The 22,546-nt window shown below is 45.6% G+C and overlaps 1 protein-coding gene across 1 annotated transcript in view; it reads right to left on the bottom strand.

The window, feature by feature from the left end:
- Nucleotides 1-3,425: 3,425 nt before the first annotated feature.
- The window catches only part of NAA30 (N-alpha-acetyltransferase 30, NatC catalytic subunit), a 31,480-nt gene continuing 12,359 nt past the window's right edge, over nt 3,426-22,546 (bottom strand). The window contains exons 2-4 of the mRNA XM_068254373.1: nt 17,370-17,493; nt 14,219-14,274; nt 3,426-5,719 (exon numbers count right to left, since the gene is read on the bottom strand). Of these exons, the coding sequence (XP_068110474.1) occupies nt 5,582-5,719; nt 14,219-14,274; nt 17,370-17,493 (318 nt within the window). The 3' untranslated portion in view covers nt 3,426-5,581. The remainder of the gene's footprint in view (nt 5,720-14,218; nt 14,275-17,369; nt 17,494-22,546) is intronic.

Genomic DNA, 22,546 nt, shown 5'->3' on the forward strand with positions numbered 1-22,546 from the left:
AAAATGTAAAATATGTGCAAACATACAAATAAGAAGTACGTTTTGTCCAGCGTAAAATGAGCCATAAATTACTTTTCTCCTATGTTGCTGTCACTTACAGTATGTAGTAGAGATCTGACAGAATTGATAGGTTTTGGACCAGTCCATCTCTTCATAGGGGATTCTCAGGGATTTATTTATTTTTCAAAAACACTTAGTGAATGGCAGTTGCTCTGTCCAACTGCCAAAAAAACTGTAGCGAGCAGAGAAGCTGGCCAGCATCATTATTTAAATCTTTTTAGGGAATATCTTTACCAAGAATAAAAGCCTTGCTGAGAATCCCCTATGAAGAGATGGACTAGCCCAAAACCTGTCACTTCTGTCAGATTTCTACCACCTACTGTAAGTGACAGCAACATAGGAGAAAAGTAATTTATGGCTCATTTTACTCTGGACAAAACGTACTTATTTGTATATGTTTGCACATATTTTAAATTTTTCGCTGTAGTGCCCCTTTAACCAGTTCGCATTCAGTCGTTTTTCGCTTCATGCATCCGAACAATGTTCACCTCCCATTCATTAGCCTATAACTTTATTACTACTTATCACAATGAACTGATCTATATCTTGTTTTTTCCGCCACCAATTAGGCTTTCTTTGGGGGGTACATTTTACTAAGAGCCACTTTACTGTAAATGCATTTTAACAGAAAGAATAAGAAGAAAACGGAAACAAATCATTATTTCTCACTTTTCGGCAATTATAGTTTTAAAATAATACATGCCTCCATAATTAAAACCCACGTATTGTATATGCCCATTTGTCCCGTTTATTACACCATTTAAATTATGTCCCTATCACAATGTATGGCGACAATATTTTATTTGGAAATAAAAGTGCATTTTTTCCGTTTTGCATTCATCACTATTTACAAGCTTATAATAAAAAAAAAAAAGAAATATTTCATCTTTACATAGATATTTAAAAAGTTTAGACCCTTAGGTAAATATTTGTGTTTTTTTTTTTTTTTTAATTGTAATGTTTTTTTTTTTTTTAATTAAACATTTTATGTGGGTATTTTTGGGAGGGTGGGATTGAAATTGTATTTTTTTTGTAAATATATGTGTATTTTTATTTTTATTTAACATTTAGATGTAGTTTACTTTTTGGCCACAAGATGGCAGCCATGAGTTGTTTACAGTGACGTCACTCTAAGCGTACCACGTACGCTTAGAGCGACATAGGAGGCAGAAGAAGCGTAGCTTCCGAGAGAAGCTGTCGCTTTTTCTGCGGGGGAGAGGAATCAGTGATCGGGCACCGTTGCCCGATTCACTGATTCACTGGCTAACAAACCGCCGGCCGATCGCGCGCGTGCACGCGCGCGATCGGCCGCGTGGACGCGCAGGAGCGCACATGGCTTCCTGGACGTGAGTTTCACGTCCAGGAATGTGAAATAGTTAAAGGGAACCTGTAACGAGTAAAATGATTTAAAGGGGTTCTGTTAGGGGTTTCTGAGGAGAAAAACAGACACTTACCTTGGGCTTCTATCAGCCCCGTGCAGCGGTAATGTCCCACGACGTCCTCCTCCCATCTGCCGTTCTCCGCCGCCGGCCCCGGTCTAAGCAGCATGAGATCCAACTGCGGCTGCGCTACAGTGGCCGCGCACCCACTCGCTTCCGCCTGCGTCATCGGAAGCTTACTGCGCAAGCGCAGTACAAGGCTCCGTTGTACTGCGCCTGCGCAGTAAGCCTCAGATGACGCGAGCGGAGGCACGGCAACGCGCATTATTCGTCTGTGTGACAGACGAATAATAGCCCGGTGCCGGTTGTGGGAAACGGCAGATGGGAGCAGGACGGCGTGGGACATTACCGCTGCACGGGGCTGATAGAAGCCCCAGGTAAGTGGCAGTTTTTCTCCTCAGGAACCCCCACAGAACCCCTTTAAAGTAAACACATGATGTACCTGCAAATGAATATTACATACTAACCTCAATGTCAGTTCCTCTCAAAAACTCACCATTTTCTGCTTACAGTGATCCCTTCCAGTTCTGACAATATTTTGTCAGAACTGAAATATACCAGTTGCTGTCAGTTATATATCAGCAGCTGTCAGTTACAACTGAATGTGCAAGGTAATGTCCATGTTTCCCTTTGGCTCAAGTGGGTGATATTACAGTTTAACAGTGTGCTGACCAGGAAGCTGTTATGGGGTAATGGCCATTTTTAAAATGGAGGACGGAGAATTCCATTGATCACAGTGGACAAACGGGACGCGGGAGAGGAGAAAGAGATTGAGTAGTAGACTACACAGGAGGTAAGCATGACCTGTGTATGGTTATTTTGACTTTTTATTTTCAGTTCAGGTTCTCTTTAAGCAGTAACAGTTGAAACAGTGAAACACTGCAGTTCATCGATTCTTAAACTTAGTGGTGAATCAAAGGAGCCAGCTTTACTCCAGAGCCTGACTCGGGGTAGCTGCTGCAAGGTATGCAGATACAGAGCAGCGTGACGGCATTCCATCTCTCCTCCCCAGGGATCCAGACGCTGCCAGCCATTCTTCTTCCATTCCTTTGAGGCTCTGGATCCCTGAGGCGAGATTGCCTTTTGTCACCATGATGACAAACTGTGAACTCAATACAGGGGCACAGCACCACCCAGAGGACAGAGGGAGAATTGCAGTGCTGGATCCCAGGGATAGGAGAGTATGTGCAGGGCTGCCACAGATCTCACTGCGGTATGATTTTTTTCCCTGCTTATGAAATAAAATTGCACCACTTTTAGACCCTAAAATCTGGAAAATCATCATACTGCCAGGAAGGTTAATAGATTCCCATGCTGGAATCTATAGCAAACTGGTGCACAGTGTGTATGATAGGAATAAATTCCTTCTGAATAGATTTTGGAAAAAGGTGGCCTTACATCAGGCGACTTGGCGGCTGACCGACCATCCGATTCAATCAAAAGTGGATGAAAATTGGCAAGTGCATGCTTGATTGACTATGTGACCAATTTCAGGCCAATATGGATTGCATTAATCGGTCGGACATGCTGCAAGATGTAGGCCTGACTTATACCCGCATACACATCGACAACCACGTGGAGCGCGTGTATGGAGCAAGGAGTGCGCCCAGAGCCAGTGGAGGATAAGCAGCGGCCATGGACAGGTAATGCATAGTGCACTCGGGGGGCACATTATGGGGCAAGCGTCTGCGTCACAAGGCCGATTTCAGCATGAAAATGATTGGGAATCAGCCTGCGGTGTACAGGCGGCCATTAGATCTTTAATCAGATTAAATCAGCAAAATATTTGTCTCTTGGTCGAATCTGCCCATCATCGCTCAATGTATGGCTACCTTAAGTGCAGGCCCCGCATTGCTCTAAACTTCATGCGATCCAAGATTTGTATTTCTCAACCATCAGTGATACTTCCCGCAAGGGGTGTAGAGATTGTTTTTCCATGGTTTATTTAAGACACTAACGTACAGTACAAACTCAGTTGGAGACAAGTCAACCAAAGTGGGACACACGACAAGCTTAAAACAAAACTCATTTCTTCTCTCAATCTCGAATGGTAGTTGCCAAATAAACCCTGGAGGCCCCTCTTATTTAAAAACCGATTGCAGCAAATCAAGAAAAATCAAGAAAAATCCCCCCCCCCAAAAAAAAAAAACAACCTTGAGGGGAAAAAATAAAAAAAGTTTCAAATACTCCATTTTTTCTCAATTGTGAATTTGACAGCGCTGGTTTTTCCCTCTCTGAACCAAAAAAGAAAGCCCATTGAAAGCTCAGCAGATCATTATTTGTCAATAATCAAACCACCCCCTTCCCCCCTCAAAAAAAAAAAATGGATGGAAAAGTCCTGTTTACGGAGAATTCAATCACACACAAAAATATAACAAACTTGTACTGGGAAATGGTCTTCACATTTCAGAATATATATGTATAAAAAAAAATTATATAAGATACTGTTATACAGCAGCTAGGCCAATGTAACAAGCTGGAGGGAATTCCATACTGTTTTATTATTTGCCACAGAGGATGTCCATAGGTAATTTTTTTCTAAAAAAAAAGAGAAAACAAAAACAATTCTTCAAAACTGTCTTAAAGGATAACTGCAGCCACATAAACAAAAAAAGTTACACCCAAACCTCAGAAGTAGGAAGGCTCTGGATCCTATAGAGCCTTCTCAGTCCTCTCTCTGTCTCCTTGTTCCACCACCAAGCCCCCATTCAAATCTCCTGCTAGCCGCGTCTTTGGGTTTCCTGAGAAGGCTGAGGAAGCACTCGGGTCTCGTCTTCGAAAGCAGACCCAAATACTTGCACATGCTTCTGACGAGGCCCCAAAACTTAGAAAGTCTGAATGTTGCTAAGGGGAACCAGCAGTAGAACGAGGGTATGCAGAGAGGACTGGAAGGCTCCAAGGAATCAAGAGCCTTCCCCTCTTAGGTGAGTATATATTTTATTTTTGTGGTGGCGAATATTTTGTCAAAAATTAATGCAAAAGAGTAGAGACCCACCATCTGTAAATAATTTTCTGTGTGAAATTAAATATTAATGAGCTGAATTAATACATTGCATCTATTCCTTTTTTTTGCTAGATCAAGTCCCGCTGAGGAGGATTTAAATTCAAGCAGAAAAAATAAAAATTGAGAGAGCAAATGAAACAAGAAAAAAAAAAAAAAGAACACGGTAAAGAGATTTCTTTAGAACTTTTAACTAACATCTGTTTTAAATAAAATCATACCAATTTACAATAATTTCTTTAAAATTCCTCGATTCTTAAGAAAAAAAAAAAAAAGTGCACTGGAACCAGCATAGATATAATGTTTCCTTTAGCAGCTAAATGATCTGATGATAGCTTACATTTTTTTCAATGCAAAAAGAAGAATGAGGAAGTGAAAATAGACGAGGGGAAATGGCAAAATATAAAAATTTGAAATAATTTACTTCCATGATTTTAAATAAAAAAGCAAAGATGGATTTTTTTTCTTCCCCAAGAGACCATTAATGATATCAAGGTAAGCATGCATTTCACTTCAGTGGGAAGTCAAACCAATACTCCTTTTAACAGGCACTAAAATAGCAGATTGTTAAATTTAACACACACCCAATAACATTGGGATTTTTTCACCCCCATTTGCCAAGGTACCAATAATTAATAATAGAAACCTCAGAGGAAGAATAGAAAAAAAAATATCCAAAATTACTTCCTCATAACTATGGCAAAGTTTGGTATGCAACATTAGCACAATTTTAAATTATCCCTTACATTGGCTGCTGCAATTTTCTCCCCTTCCCAAACCCCCCTCAATGAGAACTCAAGATTACAGTTCTCAAATAGGTTCTTTGATAAAATGTTTTTTGTTTTTTTAATATAACACAGTCAGTAGATTTGCAAATGAATGAATATGCCTTGGCTAGCCACTGGCACCAAATTAAAGTCTTCTTTGATGGTAACGAAAAGGATCCATTTGAATTCAGGACACGCGCCATGCCATAGTGCAACGAATGTGTGCGACACGCAAAATGGGATACTGACGGACAGCTGCGTGGAAGTCCTGAACGAGTGTAGACGTAGGGATTTTGTTCCTCGATGCGTCCGTCCTAGCGCAGCCACAGTTTGAGACGCAGTGCATCAACTCCATTTAAATAGTATCTGAACAGGCGTTTATCTCGCACAAAGCCAAGGTTCTCATAAAGTTTCAAAGCTGACTTATTTGTGATTTCTGTTTCCAGAACAACCTGTTTACAAAAATAGAGGGGAAAAAAAAAAAAAAAAAAAAAAACTTTAGAAAAGGCAGTGTTAAAGAGAACCCTAGGTGGGTACACACGTCAGATAAAAGTCTTTGGAAAATGAAAGATCACAGACCAATTTTACCCCCCTTTCATGTAGTATGAGAGCCATACTCTACACAGTCTATTCTATGGAGCTGAACTCCCCATCAGATAAAATCTTTGCAAGATGCTGCACACACAGATGCTGTACAGACACAAAGGATCAGTATCTGCAAAAGATCTGTTCCTGCAAAAGGCCTTCTCACAGTTTAGGCTCCCTTTAAAGGACACCTGAAGTGAGAGGAATATGGAAGCGGATACATGTATTTCCTTTTAACAATGCAAATTACCTGGATATCATGCTGATCCTCTGCATCTCGAGGTGCCCATACATCAGATGATGTATGGGCAGTTCGAGCAAGAGACAGATCTTTCTCTGATCAAATCTGATAGATTTGTTGGCTGCCCATACACCGCAGGCCAATTTCCGATCCATTACATAGCATGAAATCTCTCGGGAATTGGCCTTGTGACGCTGCATCCAGCACCCTAATGTAAAAGGTAACCCTGGTGCAGTATACTTCACCTGTCCATTGCAGGCTCCGTCCGCATACACGCAGCCCATGTGGTTGCTGGGAGTATGCGTGGGTGCATGTGACGTCAACCACGTGGGACGCATGTATGCAGAGGGACCCCAGAGCCAGCAACGGACAGGTGAAGTACACTGCACCCAGGGTGGGGGTAACAAGTTTACATTAGGGGGACAGCGCTGGGGGTTCTGTCAATTCCGTTCCAATATTTCACGCCTGGTTTCCAGAGCTTGCGGAAATTTGCATACCAACATCCATTTTAATGAAGAAAAAAAAACCCTCGTGAAAAAAAATGGAACCCTGCCTTAGGGTCAGGCTCATCTATATGCCAGGGAGGTAAAAAAACAAAAAACATACATTTGAAACAAGCTTATTGATTTTTGTTTAACAAATGAACAGTAAAAAGATGTACATTTCATATTTCACAAATTCATTTTTTCCACCTAGATACAGAATTGTTTTTGGGGTGCAAATCTAGTTTCCCAGTTCCTGCAGATATGCAGCTGTCAAATGATCCCACGTGGTTTCTCAAGCTGGGTTGACCTATGAAACCTAAATGTGGCATTACTGGGATTGATCCCATTGCAGAACTTTGTCTACCGGTAAATTGCAAGTGATGTGGAATGAATTTTAAGGATACCAGAGCCGAAATAACCCAGAGAAATGGACTGGGTGGGGAGTGGTCAAGCAGGCATATACTGTGACCTGTCCCAGTGTTCTCCCCAGAAATTTTTTTCAGCCGGGTGGCATGAAAAAGTAGCCGGGTGGGGTAAAATGGGCGTGGCCATGACGTGTACTGGAAAATGGGTGGAACCATTACATGGGCGTAGCCAACTGTAATGTAGTGGGTAAGTAGGTCAAGCTGTGGCTAGTGAGGTGGGTGGGTAAGTAGGTCAGGCTAGTGAGGTGTAGGTCAGGCTGGTGGCTAGTGGGGTGGGTGGCTAAGTCGGTCAGGTTGGTGGCTAGTGGGGTGGGAGGGTTACTAGGTCAGGCTAGTGGGGTGGGAGGGTTACTAGGTCAGGCTGGAGGCTAGTGGGGTGGGTAGGTAGGTCAGGCTAGTAGTGGGATGGGTGGGTAAGTAGGTCAGGCTGGTGGCTAGTGGGGTGAGTGGGTGGGTAAGTAGTTCAGGCTAGTGGCGTGGGTGGGTAAGTAGTTCAGGCTGGTGGCTAGTGGGGTGGGTAAGTAGTTTAGGCTGGTGGCTAGTGGGGTGGGTGGGTAAGTAGTTCAGGCTAGTGGGGTGGGTGGGTAATAGTTCAGGCTAGTGGGGTGGGTAAGTAAGTCAGGCTAGTGGGGTGAGTGGGAGGGTAAGTCGGTCAGGCTGGTGGCTAGTGTGGTGGGTGAGTGGTTAGGTAGGCCAGACTAGTGGCTAGTGGGGTGGGTAGGTAGGTCAGGCTAGTGGGGTGGGTAGGTAGGTCAGGCTAGTGGGGTGGGTAGGTAGGTAGGTCAGACTAGTGGTTAGTGGGGTGGGTAGGTAGGTCAGACTAGTGGGGTGGGTAGGTAGGTCAGACTAGTGGCTAGTGGGGTGGGTAGGTAGGTCAGACTAGTGGCTAGTGGGGTGGGTAGGTAGGTCAGACTAGTGGGGTGGGTAGGTAGGTAGGTCAGACTAGTGGTTAGTGGGGTGGGTAGGTAGGTCAGACTAGTGGCTAGTGGGGTGGGTAGGTAGGTCAGACTAGTGGCTAGTGGGGTGGGTAGGTAGGTCAGTCTAGTGGCTAGTGGGGTGGGTAGGTAGGTCAGACTAGTGGGGTGGGTAGGTAGGTCAGACTAGTGGCTAGTGGGGTGGGTAGGTAGGTCAGACTAGTGGCTAGTGGGGTGGGTAGGTAGGTCAGACTAGTGGGGGTGGGTAGGTAGGTCAGACTAGTGGGGGTGGGTAGGTAGGTCAGACTAGTGGGGTGGGTAGGTAGGTCAGTCTAGTGGGGTGGGTAGGTAGGTAGGTCAGACTAGTGGCTAGTGGGGTGGGTAGGTAGGCCCCCCCTCCCTCCCTCTCAGATAGCATGGCAGCAGATCGCTCCTCACATTGATCCTCAGCTGTTCCCCAAAGGTCTCCCCGAGCTCAGTACCTGCTCCGTGCTGTGAGACAGGGCACAGCCCTGCTGATCCCCCGGAGCACACCATCCACCTCTGCCAGCCAGCGCCGCGCTATATCTCATAGCCTGCATATGGAGCAAGACGGATTCATCCGTCAGTGAGCTGCGCACATGCCTCTCTCCACACACGTCCCTGCACAGCTCTCACAGACGTACACGCGGCACACGGCTCTGCAGAAGGCGGCTATCGCTAATGTCACGCCTCTCGTTTGCTAAGCTTATCAAAGCACGAGCTCGCCGGGAAGCGCGAGATCTCAAGTGTAGTGTAGAGGGGAAGCAGCGCATCTGACAGCCGGACGGACACTTGCGGCTCGCGATGACAGGGACACGCAGATCAGCCGGGCAGTAACTTATTTTCTTGGGCTCGGAAACAACGGGGCATGAAGTTTCATCAGCCGGGCGGTAATTAAACTTACCCGGGCGCTCCGCCCGGCTGATTGATCCTGGGGAGAACACTGCCTGTCCTGATGCCTCCTGCTCCCCTCGTTCTCCTTTCTGCCCCCCAGGTAGCCTCTTCTGGGTAGTCTGAATCTGGCAGTACTGCGCAGGCGCTGGCCGGGCTGCGCGCGTCCTACAGCACGTGCCTGTGTGGCAGGGAGCGTTCTGCGCATGACTAACACCTCTGCGCTGGGCAGTCAATGCAAAAAAAATTGGTATATGATAGGATTTGAAAAGCTCTTGCTCATGTAATGCTAATGCCAGCTATGGGCTGGTTTAATGCCAAGTTCTCTTCTCAAGGAATCAACTTAAACCGAACCCGAGGTGAGGGTTATATGAGGGCTGCCATATGCATTTCCTTTTAAGCAATAACCAGTTGCCTGGCTATCCTGATGATTCCAATACTTTTAGCCATAGGCCCTAAACAAGCATGCTGCAGATCAGGCGTTTGACATTGTCAGATCTGACAAGATTAGCTGCATGCTTGTTTCTGGTGTGATTTAGACATTACTGTGGCCAAATAGACCAGCAGGGCAACCAGGCTACTAGTATTGTTAAAAAGGAAATAAATATGCCAGTAGCCATATTCTCCTCAATTCAGTTATCATGACCAGAGCCTTTTTTTCATTATTCCTGATCACCGATTGGCTCACAGTGATCAGGGGGGTCAGGAGCCAATGAAAATGGACTCTTTTGTGCTAGTGTCCCGTGCACAAGGATGGGTGGTGGTAAAATTACACCTCATTAGGCTTAGGTAGCCACACATGCGGCATAGTTTTAACTACACAAAATGTCCCAAACCAGTTAAAAGGTGCCCATTAATGATACGATCTTGATTGTACAATCTTACAACTTCTAATTAAAGACCACCTCCAGCCAGAAAAAGGTCTGAATGGCAATACATATATGTAGTCTATGCACTGTGTAGAGTTACAGTAGATACATATAAAGTTTACATCTGGTACATCATATTGGGTAGAACAGACTCATTTATATCTGTAGCAGCACTTCCTTATTTATCCTAATGCTGAAGATTTGTGTCCTCCCCTCCCTCCCCTGCTTTCTGCCTGCCTGGATCAAATTACTTCTCTTTTCACAGTGTGTAACAGAGAGGAGACAGGAGAACTGCAGCAGCTCGTCTTATGACGGTTTGCTATAATTCTTATTTCAGATGTCTGTCTGCCTGCCTAGATTAGATCACATGGACATGAGGGGTGGAGTTATGACATCAATCCCCCAGCATCCTTTGCACTTATGGTCTGTAAAGTAAAAAAAAAATTCACCCTGGCCCAATGTCACACTGGGGGCAGGGATTTAAAGACCATATGTGCGATTTTATATATCTTGGCTAAATAAAGAAAATAAAACTTAGGTGTAAAGCAAACTGTAATTTATTATTTAGGCACTCTTTAATAAGAGGGACTACCTAAAGTATCCATTCAATGCAAAATGCATAGATTAGGTAAAACTGTACCATGAAGATAGTATCACTAGTAGGCACTAGAGATGATCACAGATATGCAAATGTTTCCAAGTTGATGCAAACTTATGCAAATTTTTATGCACATGTATGCAGTTTGAAAATGGACCAATCAATTTAAATCCAGGTTTAAATTGATTGGTACATTTTTAAGCGGCATATACCATCTTTCCCCGAAAATAAGAGTGTCTTATATTAATTTTTGCACCAAAATATGTGCTAGGGCTTATTTTCAGGGGCTGTCTTATTTCTATGAACACACAAGTTCCTGAGCTGTGTGTCCTCCTGACCTCCCCACTGACACCTTTTCCTCTGCTGGATCCACCTCTTGTGTGTCACTTTTTCCCCCTTTGTACCTTTAGTGTCCCCTGGTGTCCCTCTCTGTACCTGTGTCCTCCTCTATTCCCTGTCCTCCTGTGTCCCATGTCTACTTGCTCACAAGACTATGGGCTCCAGTAATAACACAAGTTTCCTTATTTTTCCCCATTACTGCTGCTAGGGCTTCTTTTCAGGGTAGGGCTTATATTTTGAGTATGCTCAAAATTCCTACTAGGGCTTACTTTCAGGGGATGTCTTAATTTCGGGGAAAGAGGGTATTTGCATAAAAATAAGCATAATTTCAGAAAAATTTGCATCTCATTGATCATCCCTAGAGGGCACTTTAAAGCGGACCTGAACTCAGAACGTCCGCTCTGCTCTAAAAAGGTAAACAGCATAATAACCTTTAAAGAAAAACATTTTTGTTACAGCTGATACAAATCCTGCATTACATCTGCACTGTTTCTACTTAGTGCTTTCATGGAAGCAAACATAGGATTAACATCCTGTGTTTACAAATTAGCTGCTCTGCTATGGCAGAGGAGATTCCTGATCCGACAGATCAAATTAAAACTTGATTAGTCACAAATGAGAAAATAAAGGACTTTGGATGTACACTACATGCATCAAGCACTTTGTTTTTTCCACCAGTTGTTTTGTACAAGGAAATGTAAACCACATAAATGTACTACACACATACTGCCAAGCAAGAGAACCTCCCTGATGTTATTTGTTCTTGATTAACCGACCAGTGGCTAGAGGTTCTGATTGGCTCAACTGAATACCCACTTGGCATCAGGAAAAAGCTGTTAAAGATCTGACAATGTCAGAAACAGCTGATCTGTTGCATGCTTGTTCAGGGTTTATGGCTAAAAGTATTAGAGGTAGAGGATTATCAGGATAGTCAGGCAACTGGTATTGCTTAAAAGGAAATAAATATGGCAGCCTCCATATCCCTCTTGCTTCAGTTGCCCTTTAAGGGAACCCAAGGTGAGAGGCATATGGAGGCTGACATGTTTATTTCCTTGTATACAATGCACATTGCGCAAAAGGTGGATCAGCGCAACACCAGGCCGCCTCCGAATGGCCTCCAATCAGAGATGCGCTGAGCCCCCCCAGGAACTACAAACGCACCTTGAACCCAAACAGAAGCTCTGCATATACACCAAAAGCAAGGCTGTTAAGTGGGAGCAGCTGACCAAAAAACAAATTAAAATAGTACATAGCAAGGAAATGAGCAGCGCTACTTAAAAACAGACAAGTGCCTACCTGCAAAAGAGTGCAAGCCCCACTTGTGGGGTCGAATACACACCGAGCATACACATGACCTGTCTACCAGGATGTTGGTTTCCTGTAACAGCTTGCATGTACTATTTTAATTCGTTTTTGGTCAGCTGCTCCCACTTAACAGCCATGCTTTTGGTGCATATGCAGAGCTTCTGTTTGGGTTCAAGGTGCGTTTGTGGTTCCTGGAGGAAGGGGGGGGCTCAGCGCATCTCTGATTGGAGGCCATTCGGAGGCGGCCTGGTGTTGCGCTGATCCACCTTTTGCGCAATTTTCGATTTTTCAATTTTATTTGGTAGCTCACCAAGGCTATGCATATACATAGGTTAGGATTTAGTTAGTGTTAGGCCCCTCCCATGGAGGATTGACTTCTTCGCAGTGGGAGGGACGAGTGCTTAATAGGTTGCATGCAAGCTGTTACAGGAAACCAACATCCTCCTCCAGTGGTAGACAGGTCATGTGTATGCTCGGTGTGTATTCGACCCCACAAGTGGGGCTTGCACTCTTTTGCAGGTAGGCACTAGTCTGTTTTTAAGTAGCGCTGCTCATTTCCTTGCTATATACAATGCACATTGCCTGGCTGTCCTGCCGATCCTCACACTGCAACAATTTCACGTCGAAATACAGCAGATCTGCTGTGAAATTAACGCAAATGATGACCGATCGATTTCCACCTGAAATCGATCAATTCATTCGATCTGTCCAGGCGGATAATTGAACAGGATCGCCGGCGGGTTGGGAGCGGGTCGTTAGTGGCGTTCAATACAGCAACGACCGACCCAGCAATGCATCACCTGTCAGGCCGGCACGAGTCCCTGGGTCCCTGCAGTCTCTCACTTCTTCCAGCATCTCTCATCGCAGGCTCTGTTTGAATCTTTCGCCGTGGGACACTTTGGCGATCTTCGGAAGCAGTCAGGCTTCTGAAGACTGGCAACTCTGTACTGCCCACGCGTGAGAGACTGTGCTCGCATGTGCGCAGTATGGAGTGGCCCATCTTCAGAAGTCTAAGTGCTTCCATAGACTGCTGAAGTGGGGTGGGGCAGGAGGGGGGGCCTCAACGACGACGCGGAACCCAGGAGGAGAACGGGAAGGCTCTATAGGACCAAGAGCCTTCTCTCTTCTTAGGTGTGTATAGGTTTTAAACTTTAACTACACTTCAGACTCCCTTTAAAAAGGACAGCTAAGTGAGAAGAATATGACTGCCCTATTTATTTCCTTTTAAACAATACTAGTTGCCTGGCAGTCCTGCTAGTCTATTTGGCTGCAGCAGTGTCTGAATCACACCAGAAACAAGCATGCAGCTAATCTTGTTAAGTCTGACAATGTCAGAAACGCCTGATCTGCTGCAGGCTTGTTCAGGGTCTATGGCTAAAATTAGAGGATCAGGACAGGCATTAAAAAAAAGGACCACTCCAGCGAAAAAAGTAGGCAGTTAACCACCCTGGCGTTCTATTGAGATCGCCAGGGCGGCTGCGGGAGGTTTTTTTTTTTAATTAAAAAAAAAAATATTTCATGCAGCCAACTGAAAGTTGGCTGCATGAAAGCCCACTAGAGGGCGCTCCGGAGGCGTTCTTCCGATCGCCTCCGGCAAGCAGAACTAACAAGGAAGGCTGCAATGAGCAGCCTTCCTTGTTTGGCTTTCCTCGTCGCCATGGCGACGAGCGGAGTGACATCATGGACGTCAGCCGCCTCCGATCCAGCCCTTAGCGCTGGCCGGAACTATTTGTTCCGGCTGCGCAGGGCTCGGGCGGCTGGGGGGACCCTCTTTCACCGCTGCTCGCGGCGGATCGCCGCAAAGCGTCGGTGATCAGGCAGCACACGCGGCTGGCATAGTGCCGGCTGCGTGTGCTGCTTTTTATTTCATCAAAATCGGCCCAGCAGGGCCTGAGCGGCACCCTCTGGCGGTAATGGACGAGCTGAGCTCATCCATACCGCTAAGGTGGTTAAAAATCTGACAGAAGTGACAGGTTTTGGACCAATTCATCTCTCTTCATGGGGGGATTCTCAGGGTTTTCTTTGTTCTCAAAAGCATTTCCTGAACACCTCACTATTTTGGCAGTTCGACTTAGCAATTGCCGTTGAGGAAATGCTTTTGTAAACAAAGAAATCCCTGAGAATCCCCCATGAGGAGATGGACTAGTACAAAACCTATACGTTCTGTCAGATTTTAACTGCTTACTTTTTTGTGCTGGAGTGGTTCTTTAACTGAAAAGCGGAATGCTTCTTTAAATACTGTAACTGAAAAGAAAAAAAAAACTGATACCAGACTTACCTCATCACAATCCCCTTCCACCATGGCATAAATAGCTTTCTTTACCAAGTTTGTACCTGGGAATGTAGAAGTTAAAAAAAAAAAAAGTAAATCATCCAGCTTTCACTTAGAATTAAGTGTCTGTAAATGTGACTAAAGAGGGACTGTCTTCATTGGTCTCCCTGTGACCCGAATTGCCCCACTGCGGACCGTCATGAGTGCGGCAGCCAGAACTATCCACTCCTCCCATCACTCCCCTCTGTGAATCCCTCCACTGGCTTCCTATCCAGTCCACAATCAGATTCAAGATACTGTGTCTGGCCTACAAATCTTTCCACAAAACCTGTCCAACCTACATTTCTGATCTTACTCAGAAAGATGGAGATACTGAGAGCCCAATATAGTGTAGTATGTACTGTTAGAGTGGATATGTAAGGTAAGTATGCAGATATACTCACAAACAAGGGTTACCATCCAGGTAACCCACTGTATCAGCAGGTGGGGAGATTAGACCTGTTCCCACTCAGGATTAAGAAGTCGCTCTCTAGTGAGCTTGCTGGTTAGTCTGTGCCTCTCGGATTCACAAGCCCTAACTCCATAGAGCCAAATTAATCCATGCCATGCACTGATGAGGATCAAACAATCCGAAACAGTCTGTATGCATGTTGGATTATTATGGCTCTGTACAAATTAACAAGTTGACACATCATTGCATTCCAGCGGTTCTGGAGGTGTGTTTAGCTTCTAAGGGTACAATGGTTAATTTGCATATATTCAGCAGTGTTGCTCTGGGAGACATCTCAAGCTCACTCCAACCTGAATTATCGCAAATTCTTTCTGTTTTAGGAAAGCTAACTTTTGTTTTTGTTGCTCTCTAGATAGGAAATACAGGGCAACACCCCTCCACCAAGGGTGGACACAGGAACTGTATGACAGACAGAGGCGCCTAAAGAATAAAATTTACTAAAACTGTTAAAATGAGGAGGCAGAGGTGGACTTACAAGCAGACACAAAGAAACTGTTGTACAGATATATTCAAAACAACAGTTGCTACATTTTTTTTTTATTGCCTGATGAAGCAGGATATGCCTGTGAAACACGTTGCACTTTTTGGAGTATACAAATAAACCCTTGTTTTGAATATATACAACACTGTGTGTCTGCTTGGGGGAGGCAACTCCACCTGCATTCTCATTTTAACATTTTTAGTAAAGGTTATTCTTTTGGCGCCTCTGTCTGCATATACAGATCATACTCAGAGGTACACACCTAGATGCTCACTCCGCTCCTCCAATGATCACCACCTGACCGCCCCCACCCGCATCACCGAGTCCCATGCACACTCCAGGACTTCTCAAGTGCTGCTCCAACACAATGGAATGCCCCACCTCCCCCCATTAGGGGTTCCCCTTCCAACATCTTCAAGAAAGCCCTCAAAACTCACCTTTTCATTCTGGCCTGCCTACCCCCACCCCCCCCCCCCTCCCCCAACTAGTGCTCTAAACCTGCAGCTGAACTCTGGTCCCCTACCTTTTGTGTCCCCAGCTCTCTCTCTAGATCAGGGGTGTCAAACTCAAGTACAAAAGTGGGCCGAATTTGAACACTAGGACCTAGCGGCGGGCCAAACAATGTCTGGCCACCTTATAAAGTTCCCTGGTGTCTAATGCCCCCCTACAACTCCTATACAGTTACCTGGTGTCTAGTGGTCATTCTCCCTCTATACAGTTCTAGTATTTAGTGCTTTCCCCCACCTCCCTCATATGGCTTCCTTGGTGATCTAGCATTTCACCTTCAATATACCTTCCCTGGAGGTCTAGAGTGGGCCAAACATAATGAAAGGTGGGGAAACAACTTGAGAGCCAAATTTAATGGCTCTGAGGCCGGAGTTTGACATGTATGCTCTAGATTGTAAGCCTTTGGGCAGGGTCCTCCTCATGTCTCCTACCTGATCACGCACCTCCATTATTGTGCACCCACCCAGCCCCAAGTAGCCTGCAAGGTCCCCCGGGGTTCTCCTGGCTCATCTCCTGGTACTGCTGGTGGCTCCGTTAATCGGCGACTTCAGCCTAATTTTAGTGAGCACCCGGCTGTCATCAGCTCGCCCCCTCATCCTCCTATGCTGGAGGCAGAGTTGTACTGGCCCTGCATTCCCCCTGTCGCTCCCCACCTGGCTACTTTTTCATGCCACCCGGCTGGGAAACATTTCTGAGGAGAACACTGGGTGGCATGTAGCTGAAAATCTAGCATGCCTAACAAGTTTTAAGGGTCATCAAGGGACTCCTGTACAAACACTAGATCATACCTGTCAAACTCCGGTCCTGCGGGCGAAATCTGTCCCTCAGAGCCATTAAAATTTGGACCTCAAGTGGTCTCTCCACTTTGCATTATGTTTGGCCCACTCTAGACCACCAGGGAAGCTACTTTGGAGGTGAAGCCCTAGATCACCAAGGAAGCCATATGGGGAGGTAGGGAAAAAGCACTACACACGCAGTAGCAGAGACCCAATCAGGCTCGGATTTTCCACCTAAGCCCGATCAGGTGAGTGCTACTGCGCAGGCGCAGTGTGGCCACGTGCCTAAGTGCTTTGTGGGTCTCAGTGCTGGAACAGAGGATTCCGCTCCCCCAAGGTAACTATCCCATTACAGCAAAGTCCCCGGCACCAGCGCTTGGCAGTTGTTTGAGCTACCAGCCGAAATAGCACAAACCTCCCCCTGAAATACTTTCCGAGGCTCCCACGATGTCTGGCAGTCTCCCTCTATCTCCCCGCGGGCTCGGAGTGGCTTTCCGGCCTCCCCAGTGCCTGAAGGCCGGAGTGTCAGCTGACCCACATCCAGTCATGTGACACTGGCTTCAGTACACAGATGCCAGAAGCAACTAAGAGCCCGCAAGTAGATAGAGGGAGACTGCCAGACATCGCTGGAGCCTCGGTAAGTAATTTCAAAGTCTGCCAGCACCCACCGGAAGCCCCCCAAAAGAGGTCCCAGTTATCCCTCAGGCAGGCTGGTTATTGGAGACTTCCAGTTGCCTGAATTCTGGATAACGGGGACTTGGCTGTATTTCCGGGTTTACTTTAAGCCAGAGAAGCAAGTGTATTGCACCACCACCTTTCGGTAAATACACCAATATGTAAAACCCCAGAGTCATTGAACATTAGTCATTCCAATTTGCATACCGATTCCTTTCCTTCTGTACTTGGAATCCACTGCTAACATGGCTATATAACCTCTCCGGAACATCTTTTTGTGCAGATCCAGCTTGCAGACAATGGCACCTACACACTCTTCTCCTACCATGGCCTGCAAAACAAAGACAAAACAGGTGGTTGAAATGATCCCGACGAGTCATTTGTGATAAAAACTAGTAGGGTGGACACCGGATGTGGCGACTGGACAACAAGTGTGGGAAACGAGGAAATGGAAGGAGCCCGCCAGTGGCCACCAAAACGGGGAGAACCTGTACCAAAATAACTATTCCGTTTATCGTTTTATATAACTGCAATCAGATCTTATATTAAAGTCAGACAATATCGCCCTATGAGAGCTTTCTGTTGAGGTTGCCTTATGAAAATAATCTTGGAGTTTAATTTGAAGTTTGTGGAATATTATGAATAAACTAGGAAGCAGGGCTGTGGAGTCGGAGTCGTGGAGTCGGGCAATTTTGGGTGCCTGGAGTCGGAGTCGGGAAAAAATGCACCGACTCCTAATGAATTTGTAACTGTAATTAAAATAGAAAATATGATAAAATGTTCTATTTCTCAGATAATAGTCATGAAAAATAATGTATATATACAGTATATATACAGTAATAGCTGTGCTTAGTCCACAAAAATGAAATAAACCAATTAAAATTAGTTACTTGTGCTGCTTCAATAAAGCAGTCCCCGTATTTTTAAGGTCAGATATACAGATCTGATTGTGACTGTATACATGATGTGTACACAGGAATCTCTTATATATGTTACGGCCAGAACCCGAAGTTTGGCCAGAACTAGAAGTGGCCGGCCACTTCGGGTTCTGGCCGGCCAATGCGCGAACTGGCCGCTGCGCTGCGGCCAATGTGAGAAATGAAACAATTCCTGTAAGGTTAATGTGATGTTGTGGCCGCAGCGCAGCGGGCAAAATGTATCACATATCTTTACTTTATTCAATGGCATTAAGCCGCCCGGCTTTTTCCTCTGCCTCTCTCCCCTCCCCCCCCCCCCCCCCCCGCCTCTCTCTCCCCTTCTCTTATGGGCAGCCGGGCGGGGGACACGCGTGTCCAGGAGAGTCGTTCCTCGCGGCAGGAGAGCAGAGCGGGGAGGCTGCAGACATCGCTTCTGCCAGCACCCACTCTGCAAGAACGGCAGGATTCCCCTGCCGCGACGAACGACTCCGGAGGGACACGCGTGTCCCCGCCCGGCTGTGCCAATAAGAGAAGGAGAGAGAGAGGCGGGGGGGGGAGGAGAGAGAGGCGGGGGGGGAGGAGAGAGAGGCAGAGGAAAAAGTAAAGATGTGTGATACATTTTGCCCGCTGCGCTGCGGCCACAACATCACATTAAACCTTACAGGAATTGTTTCATTTCTCACATTGGCCGCAGCGCAGCGGCCAGTTCGCGCATTGGCCGGCCAGAACCCGAAGTGGCCGGCCACTTCTAGTTCTGGCCAAACTTCGGGTTCTGGCCGTAACATATATACTAAATAACATCTATGCTGTAAGAATAAAGCCTGATGTGTAGCTGTGTCACTAATAGAGATGGTCAACGAGATGGAAATAATTCTGCACTGATGCTGATTTATGCAAATGTATGCACTCCCTTTGCTGATGAAATCAAATAATTTGAAATGTTATTAAAATTTGGTTTGGTGACTACAAATTAAAGGGTAACTGAGACGGATGAAAAGTAAAGTTTTATACATACCTGGGGCTTCCTCCAGCCCCCTTCAGGCTAATCAGTCCCTCGCTGTCCTCCACCACCCGGATCTTCTGCTATGAGTCCTGGTAATTCAGCCAGTCAGCGCTGTCCGGCCGCATGCCGCTCCCACAGCCAGGAACATTCTGCACCTGCGCAATAGTGCTGCACAGGTGTAGTATGCTCCTGGCGGCGGAGTGTGTGCATGCGCACTATGCCTGACTGGCTCAAGTACCTGGATTCATAGCAGAAGATCCAGGTGGTGGAGGAGGACAACGAGGGACTGATTATCCTGAAGGTGGCTGGAGGAAGCCCCAGGTATGTATAAAACTTTAATTTCATCTGTCTCAGGTTTACTTTGTTACACAGTAGTACTATACTCTACATATGCACTCCCCACAGAGCTGCAGGGAATCCACTGAGAATGCTGTGCACATTGAACACAAAGGTGTTGTCTGTTTACAATCTCCTCATTCCCCTGCAGAGTACCTGCACATCATTCTTACATGTACCCACTCTTACATTGCCTAGGGCCTGATAGATTTTCTTTGTTCCGATTTGTACCTTTTACAAGTACTCTTACCAAGGACTAGTTTTAGTCTAAAGGGAATAAATATAATAGTCTACATATCCTTCTCACTTCAGTTGTCTTGTAAAATTCCTAAGCGTTGGCAGTTAAGAGACGAATTTCATGTTACATACTTTTAATCAACAAAATTGTAATATGCAAATTAGAGGAGTCGGAGTCGTGGAGTCGGTGGAATCCTAAACTGAGGAGTCGGAGTCGGTGGATTTTTGGACCGACTCCACAGCCCTGCTAGGAAGGGCCCCTTTCCTAAGGGCCCTTTTCCACCTGCAGTCGCTAGCGTTCACGCTGAACGCTAGCGATTGCTGAATCGCAAAACCGGCGATTCCGACGTTTTGCGGCTTCGATTTTGCTATGCACTGCATAGCAAAATCGCGGCAAATATCGCTCCGCCGCGCGTTCGGGTAAAAAACGAATCGCGGTAGTGGAAATGACCTACCGCGATTCCTATGTTAAAAAGCAAACCGTAGCGATTGTAAAATCGCTAGCGGTTTGCGACTTTGCGATTCAGCCAGCGCAAACGCGCTGGTGGAAAAGGGCCCTAAAGGTAAGAAGTTTGCAGGTCACACGAGCAATCCTCAAGACACACCCGCTGCCAGCAGGGCCAAACAGAAGCAGAGTGCAACACAGTCTGGTACACACCAATTTGGATTGGCCAATCACTTGCCAATTTTAGCACCATATTGTGGTATTCGAGCTTACCTACACAATCTGCTCATAGTATTCAGAATCTGTTGGCTCTCATACCACATGGAGGTGGAAATGTTGGCCATTCATTGGCCAATCAAAATTAAAAGCATGTCTAAAGGTGCCCATACACTCGTCAGATTGGCAGCAGATAGATAAGAAATGCATCTGATGATCTATCTGATGCGTTTTTAGAACATTTTTTACCAGGATAGAATTCCAATAGATTTCAGTTTGAAATCTATTGAAATTCGATCTGATGGCATTTTTTTTGCCATCAGATTTCCATTAAGGCCAATGCAAACTGAAAAGCAATCTCATCAGATCGACCTAAATTTTGCATCCTGCCTGGTCGATGGAAATCCATCGAAATCGGCCATCGATCGGTCGATTGGCCAACCGATTTGCAAACGATCAATCGATCGGTCGGCCAGAAAATCGGCTGAGTGTATGGGCCCCTTTAGGCTTTACCAGAGCAGCTTGATTCACAAATCCCTCCATAGCAAATACTGAATTCAGGGACTGGCCTATCCAATCCAGAAGCCTGTTCAGCTGATCACAGATACCGTATAAACTCAAAATGTAGCCAATACACCTTAAAAACGGGCCTGAACTCTGAAGTTCCTCTTTGGTCTAAAAGATAAGCACCAGCATAATAACCTTTAAAGAGAATCTGAAATGAAAATGAATTCTGAAAATATGATATAATGAATTGTATGTGTAGAACAGCTAAGAAATACAACATTAGTAGCAAAAAAAAAAAAAAAATTGTCTCATTGTTTCAAGTACAGGTAGAGCTAAAAACTTCAGTCATCTATGCAAAAGAGCTGCTCTGAGCTCTCCGACCAAGCTTGGGTTGGCTACAGTGCTGTTTTCAGAAGCACTAATCTAAACCTGTCTCTAACAGTTTGTTTAACCTCCTTGCCGGTTAATCCGAGCTCAGCTCGCGGTAACCTGCGCAGAAGGAATTCTCAGGCCCCACTGGGCCGATTTTCACAATTTTGCATATTTCGATCACCGCTGCTCGCTGCTACTCCCCTCCAGACCCCTTGCGCATCCTGGCCAATCAATGCCAGGCAGCGCTGAGGGGTGGATCGGGATTCCCTCTGACGTCCCAACGTCATCCCACCCCATTGCCATGGCGACGGGGGAAGCCCAGCAGGAAATCCCTTCTGAACGGGATTTCCTGCTTTCAGAGAGCGCCGGCGGCGATCGGGTTAGGTAGGGGGATGCCGCTTGTCAGCAGCTATCATGTAGCGAGCCCTGGGCTCGCTACATGATTTAAAAAAAAAACCCTTGCTGACACAATTGGACCGGCAAGGGGGTTAAAGAGGAACTCCAGTGAAAATAATGTCATTAAAAAAGTGCTTAATTTTTTACAAGAATTATGTATAAATGATTTAGTCAGTGTTTGCCCATTGTAAAATCTTTCCTCTCCCCGATTTACATTCATCACATGGTGATATTTTTACTGCTGGCAGGTAATGTCCGTGACAGGATATGCTGCTTGCTTTTTTGGCAGTTGGACCCAGCTGTAAACCGTAAAACAGCTGTTATTTCCCACAATGCAATGAGGTTCACAGACAGGAAACTGCCAGAACCATGGTCCTCAGTTTCTTGTGGGAGGGGTTTCACCGCAATATCAGCCATACAGCGCCCCCTGATGATCCATTTGAGAAAAGGGAATAGATTTCTCATGTAAAAAGGAGAATCAGCTACTGATTGGGATGAAGTTCAATTCTTGGTCACGGTTTCTCTTTAAGGTTTTACTGTAGGAAAGTTCAAAGGGTAATTAGCGCTGATCTGCTTCTTAGTTTAAAATACAGTGTAGTTTGAAACTGCAAATATTAGAGAATGAGGCAATGTTATAAAAATAAAGCTATATAACTGAAAATAAAAACATGAGACTTTTCTTTGCTACTTAAAGAGACTCCGTAACAAAAATTGCATCCTGTTTTTTATCATCCTACAAGTTCCAAAAGCTATTCTAATGTGTTCTGGCTTACTGCAGCACATTCTACTATCACCATCTCTGTAATAAATCAACTTATCTCTCTCTTGTCAGACTTGTCAGCCTGTCTGGAAGGCTGCCAAGTTCTTCAGTGTTGTGGTTCTGTGATGCATCTCCCCCCTCCAGTCCCCTCTCTGCACTATTTAGATTAGGGCAGCTTCTCTCTTCTCTCTTATC

The sequence above is a fragment of the Hyperolius riggenbachi genome, chromosome 9 (assembly GCF_040937935.1).
Source record: "Hyperolius riggenbachi isolate aHypRig1 chromosome 9, aHypRig1.pri, whole genome shotgun sequence".
Taxonomy (NCBI): domain Eukaryota; kingdom Metazoa; phylum Chordata; class Amphibia; order Anura; family Hyperoliidae; genus Hyperolius; species Hyperolius riggenbachi.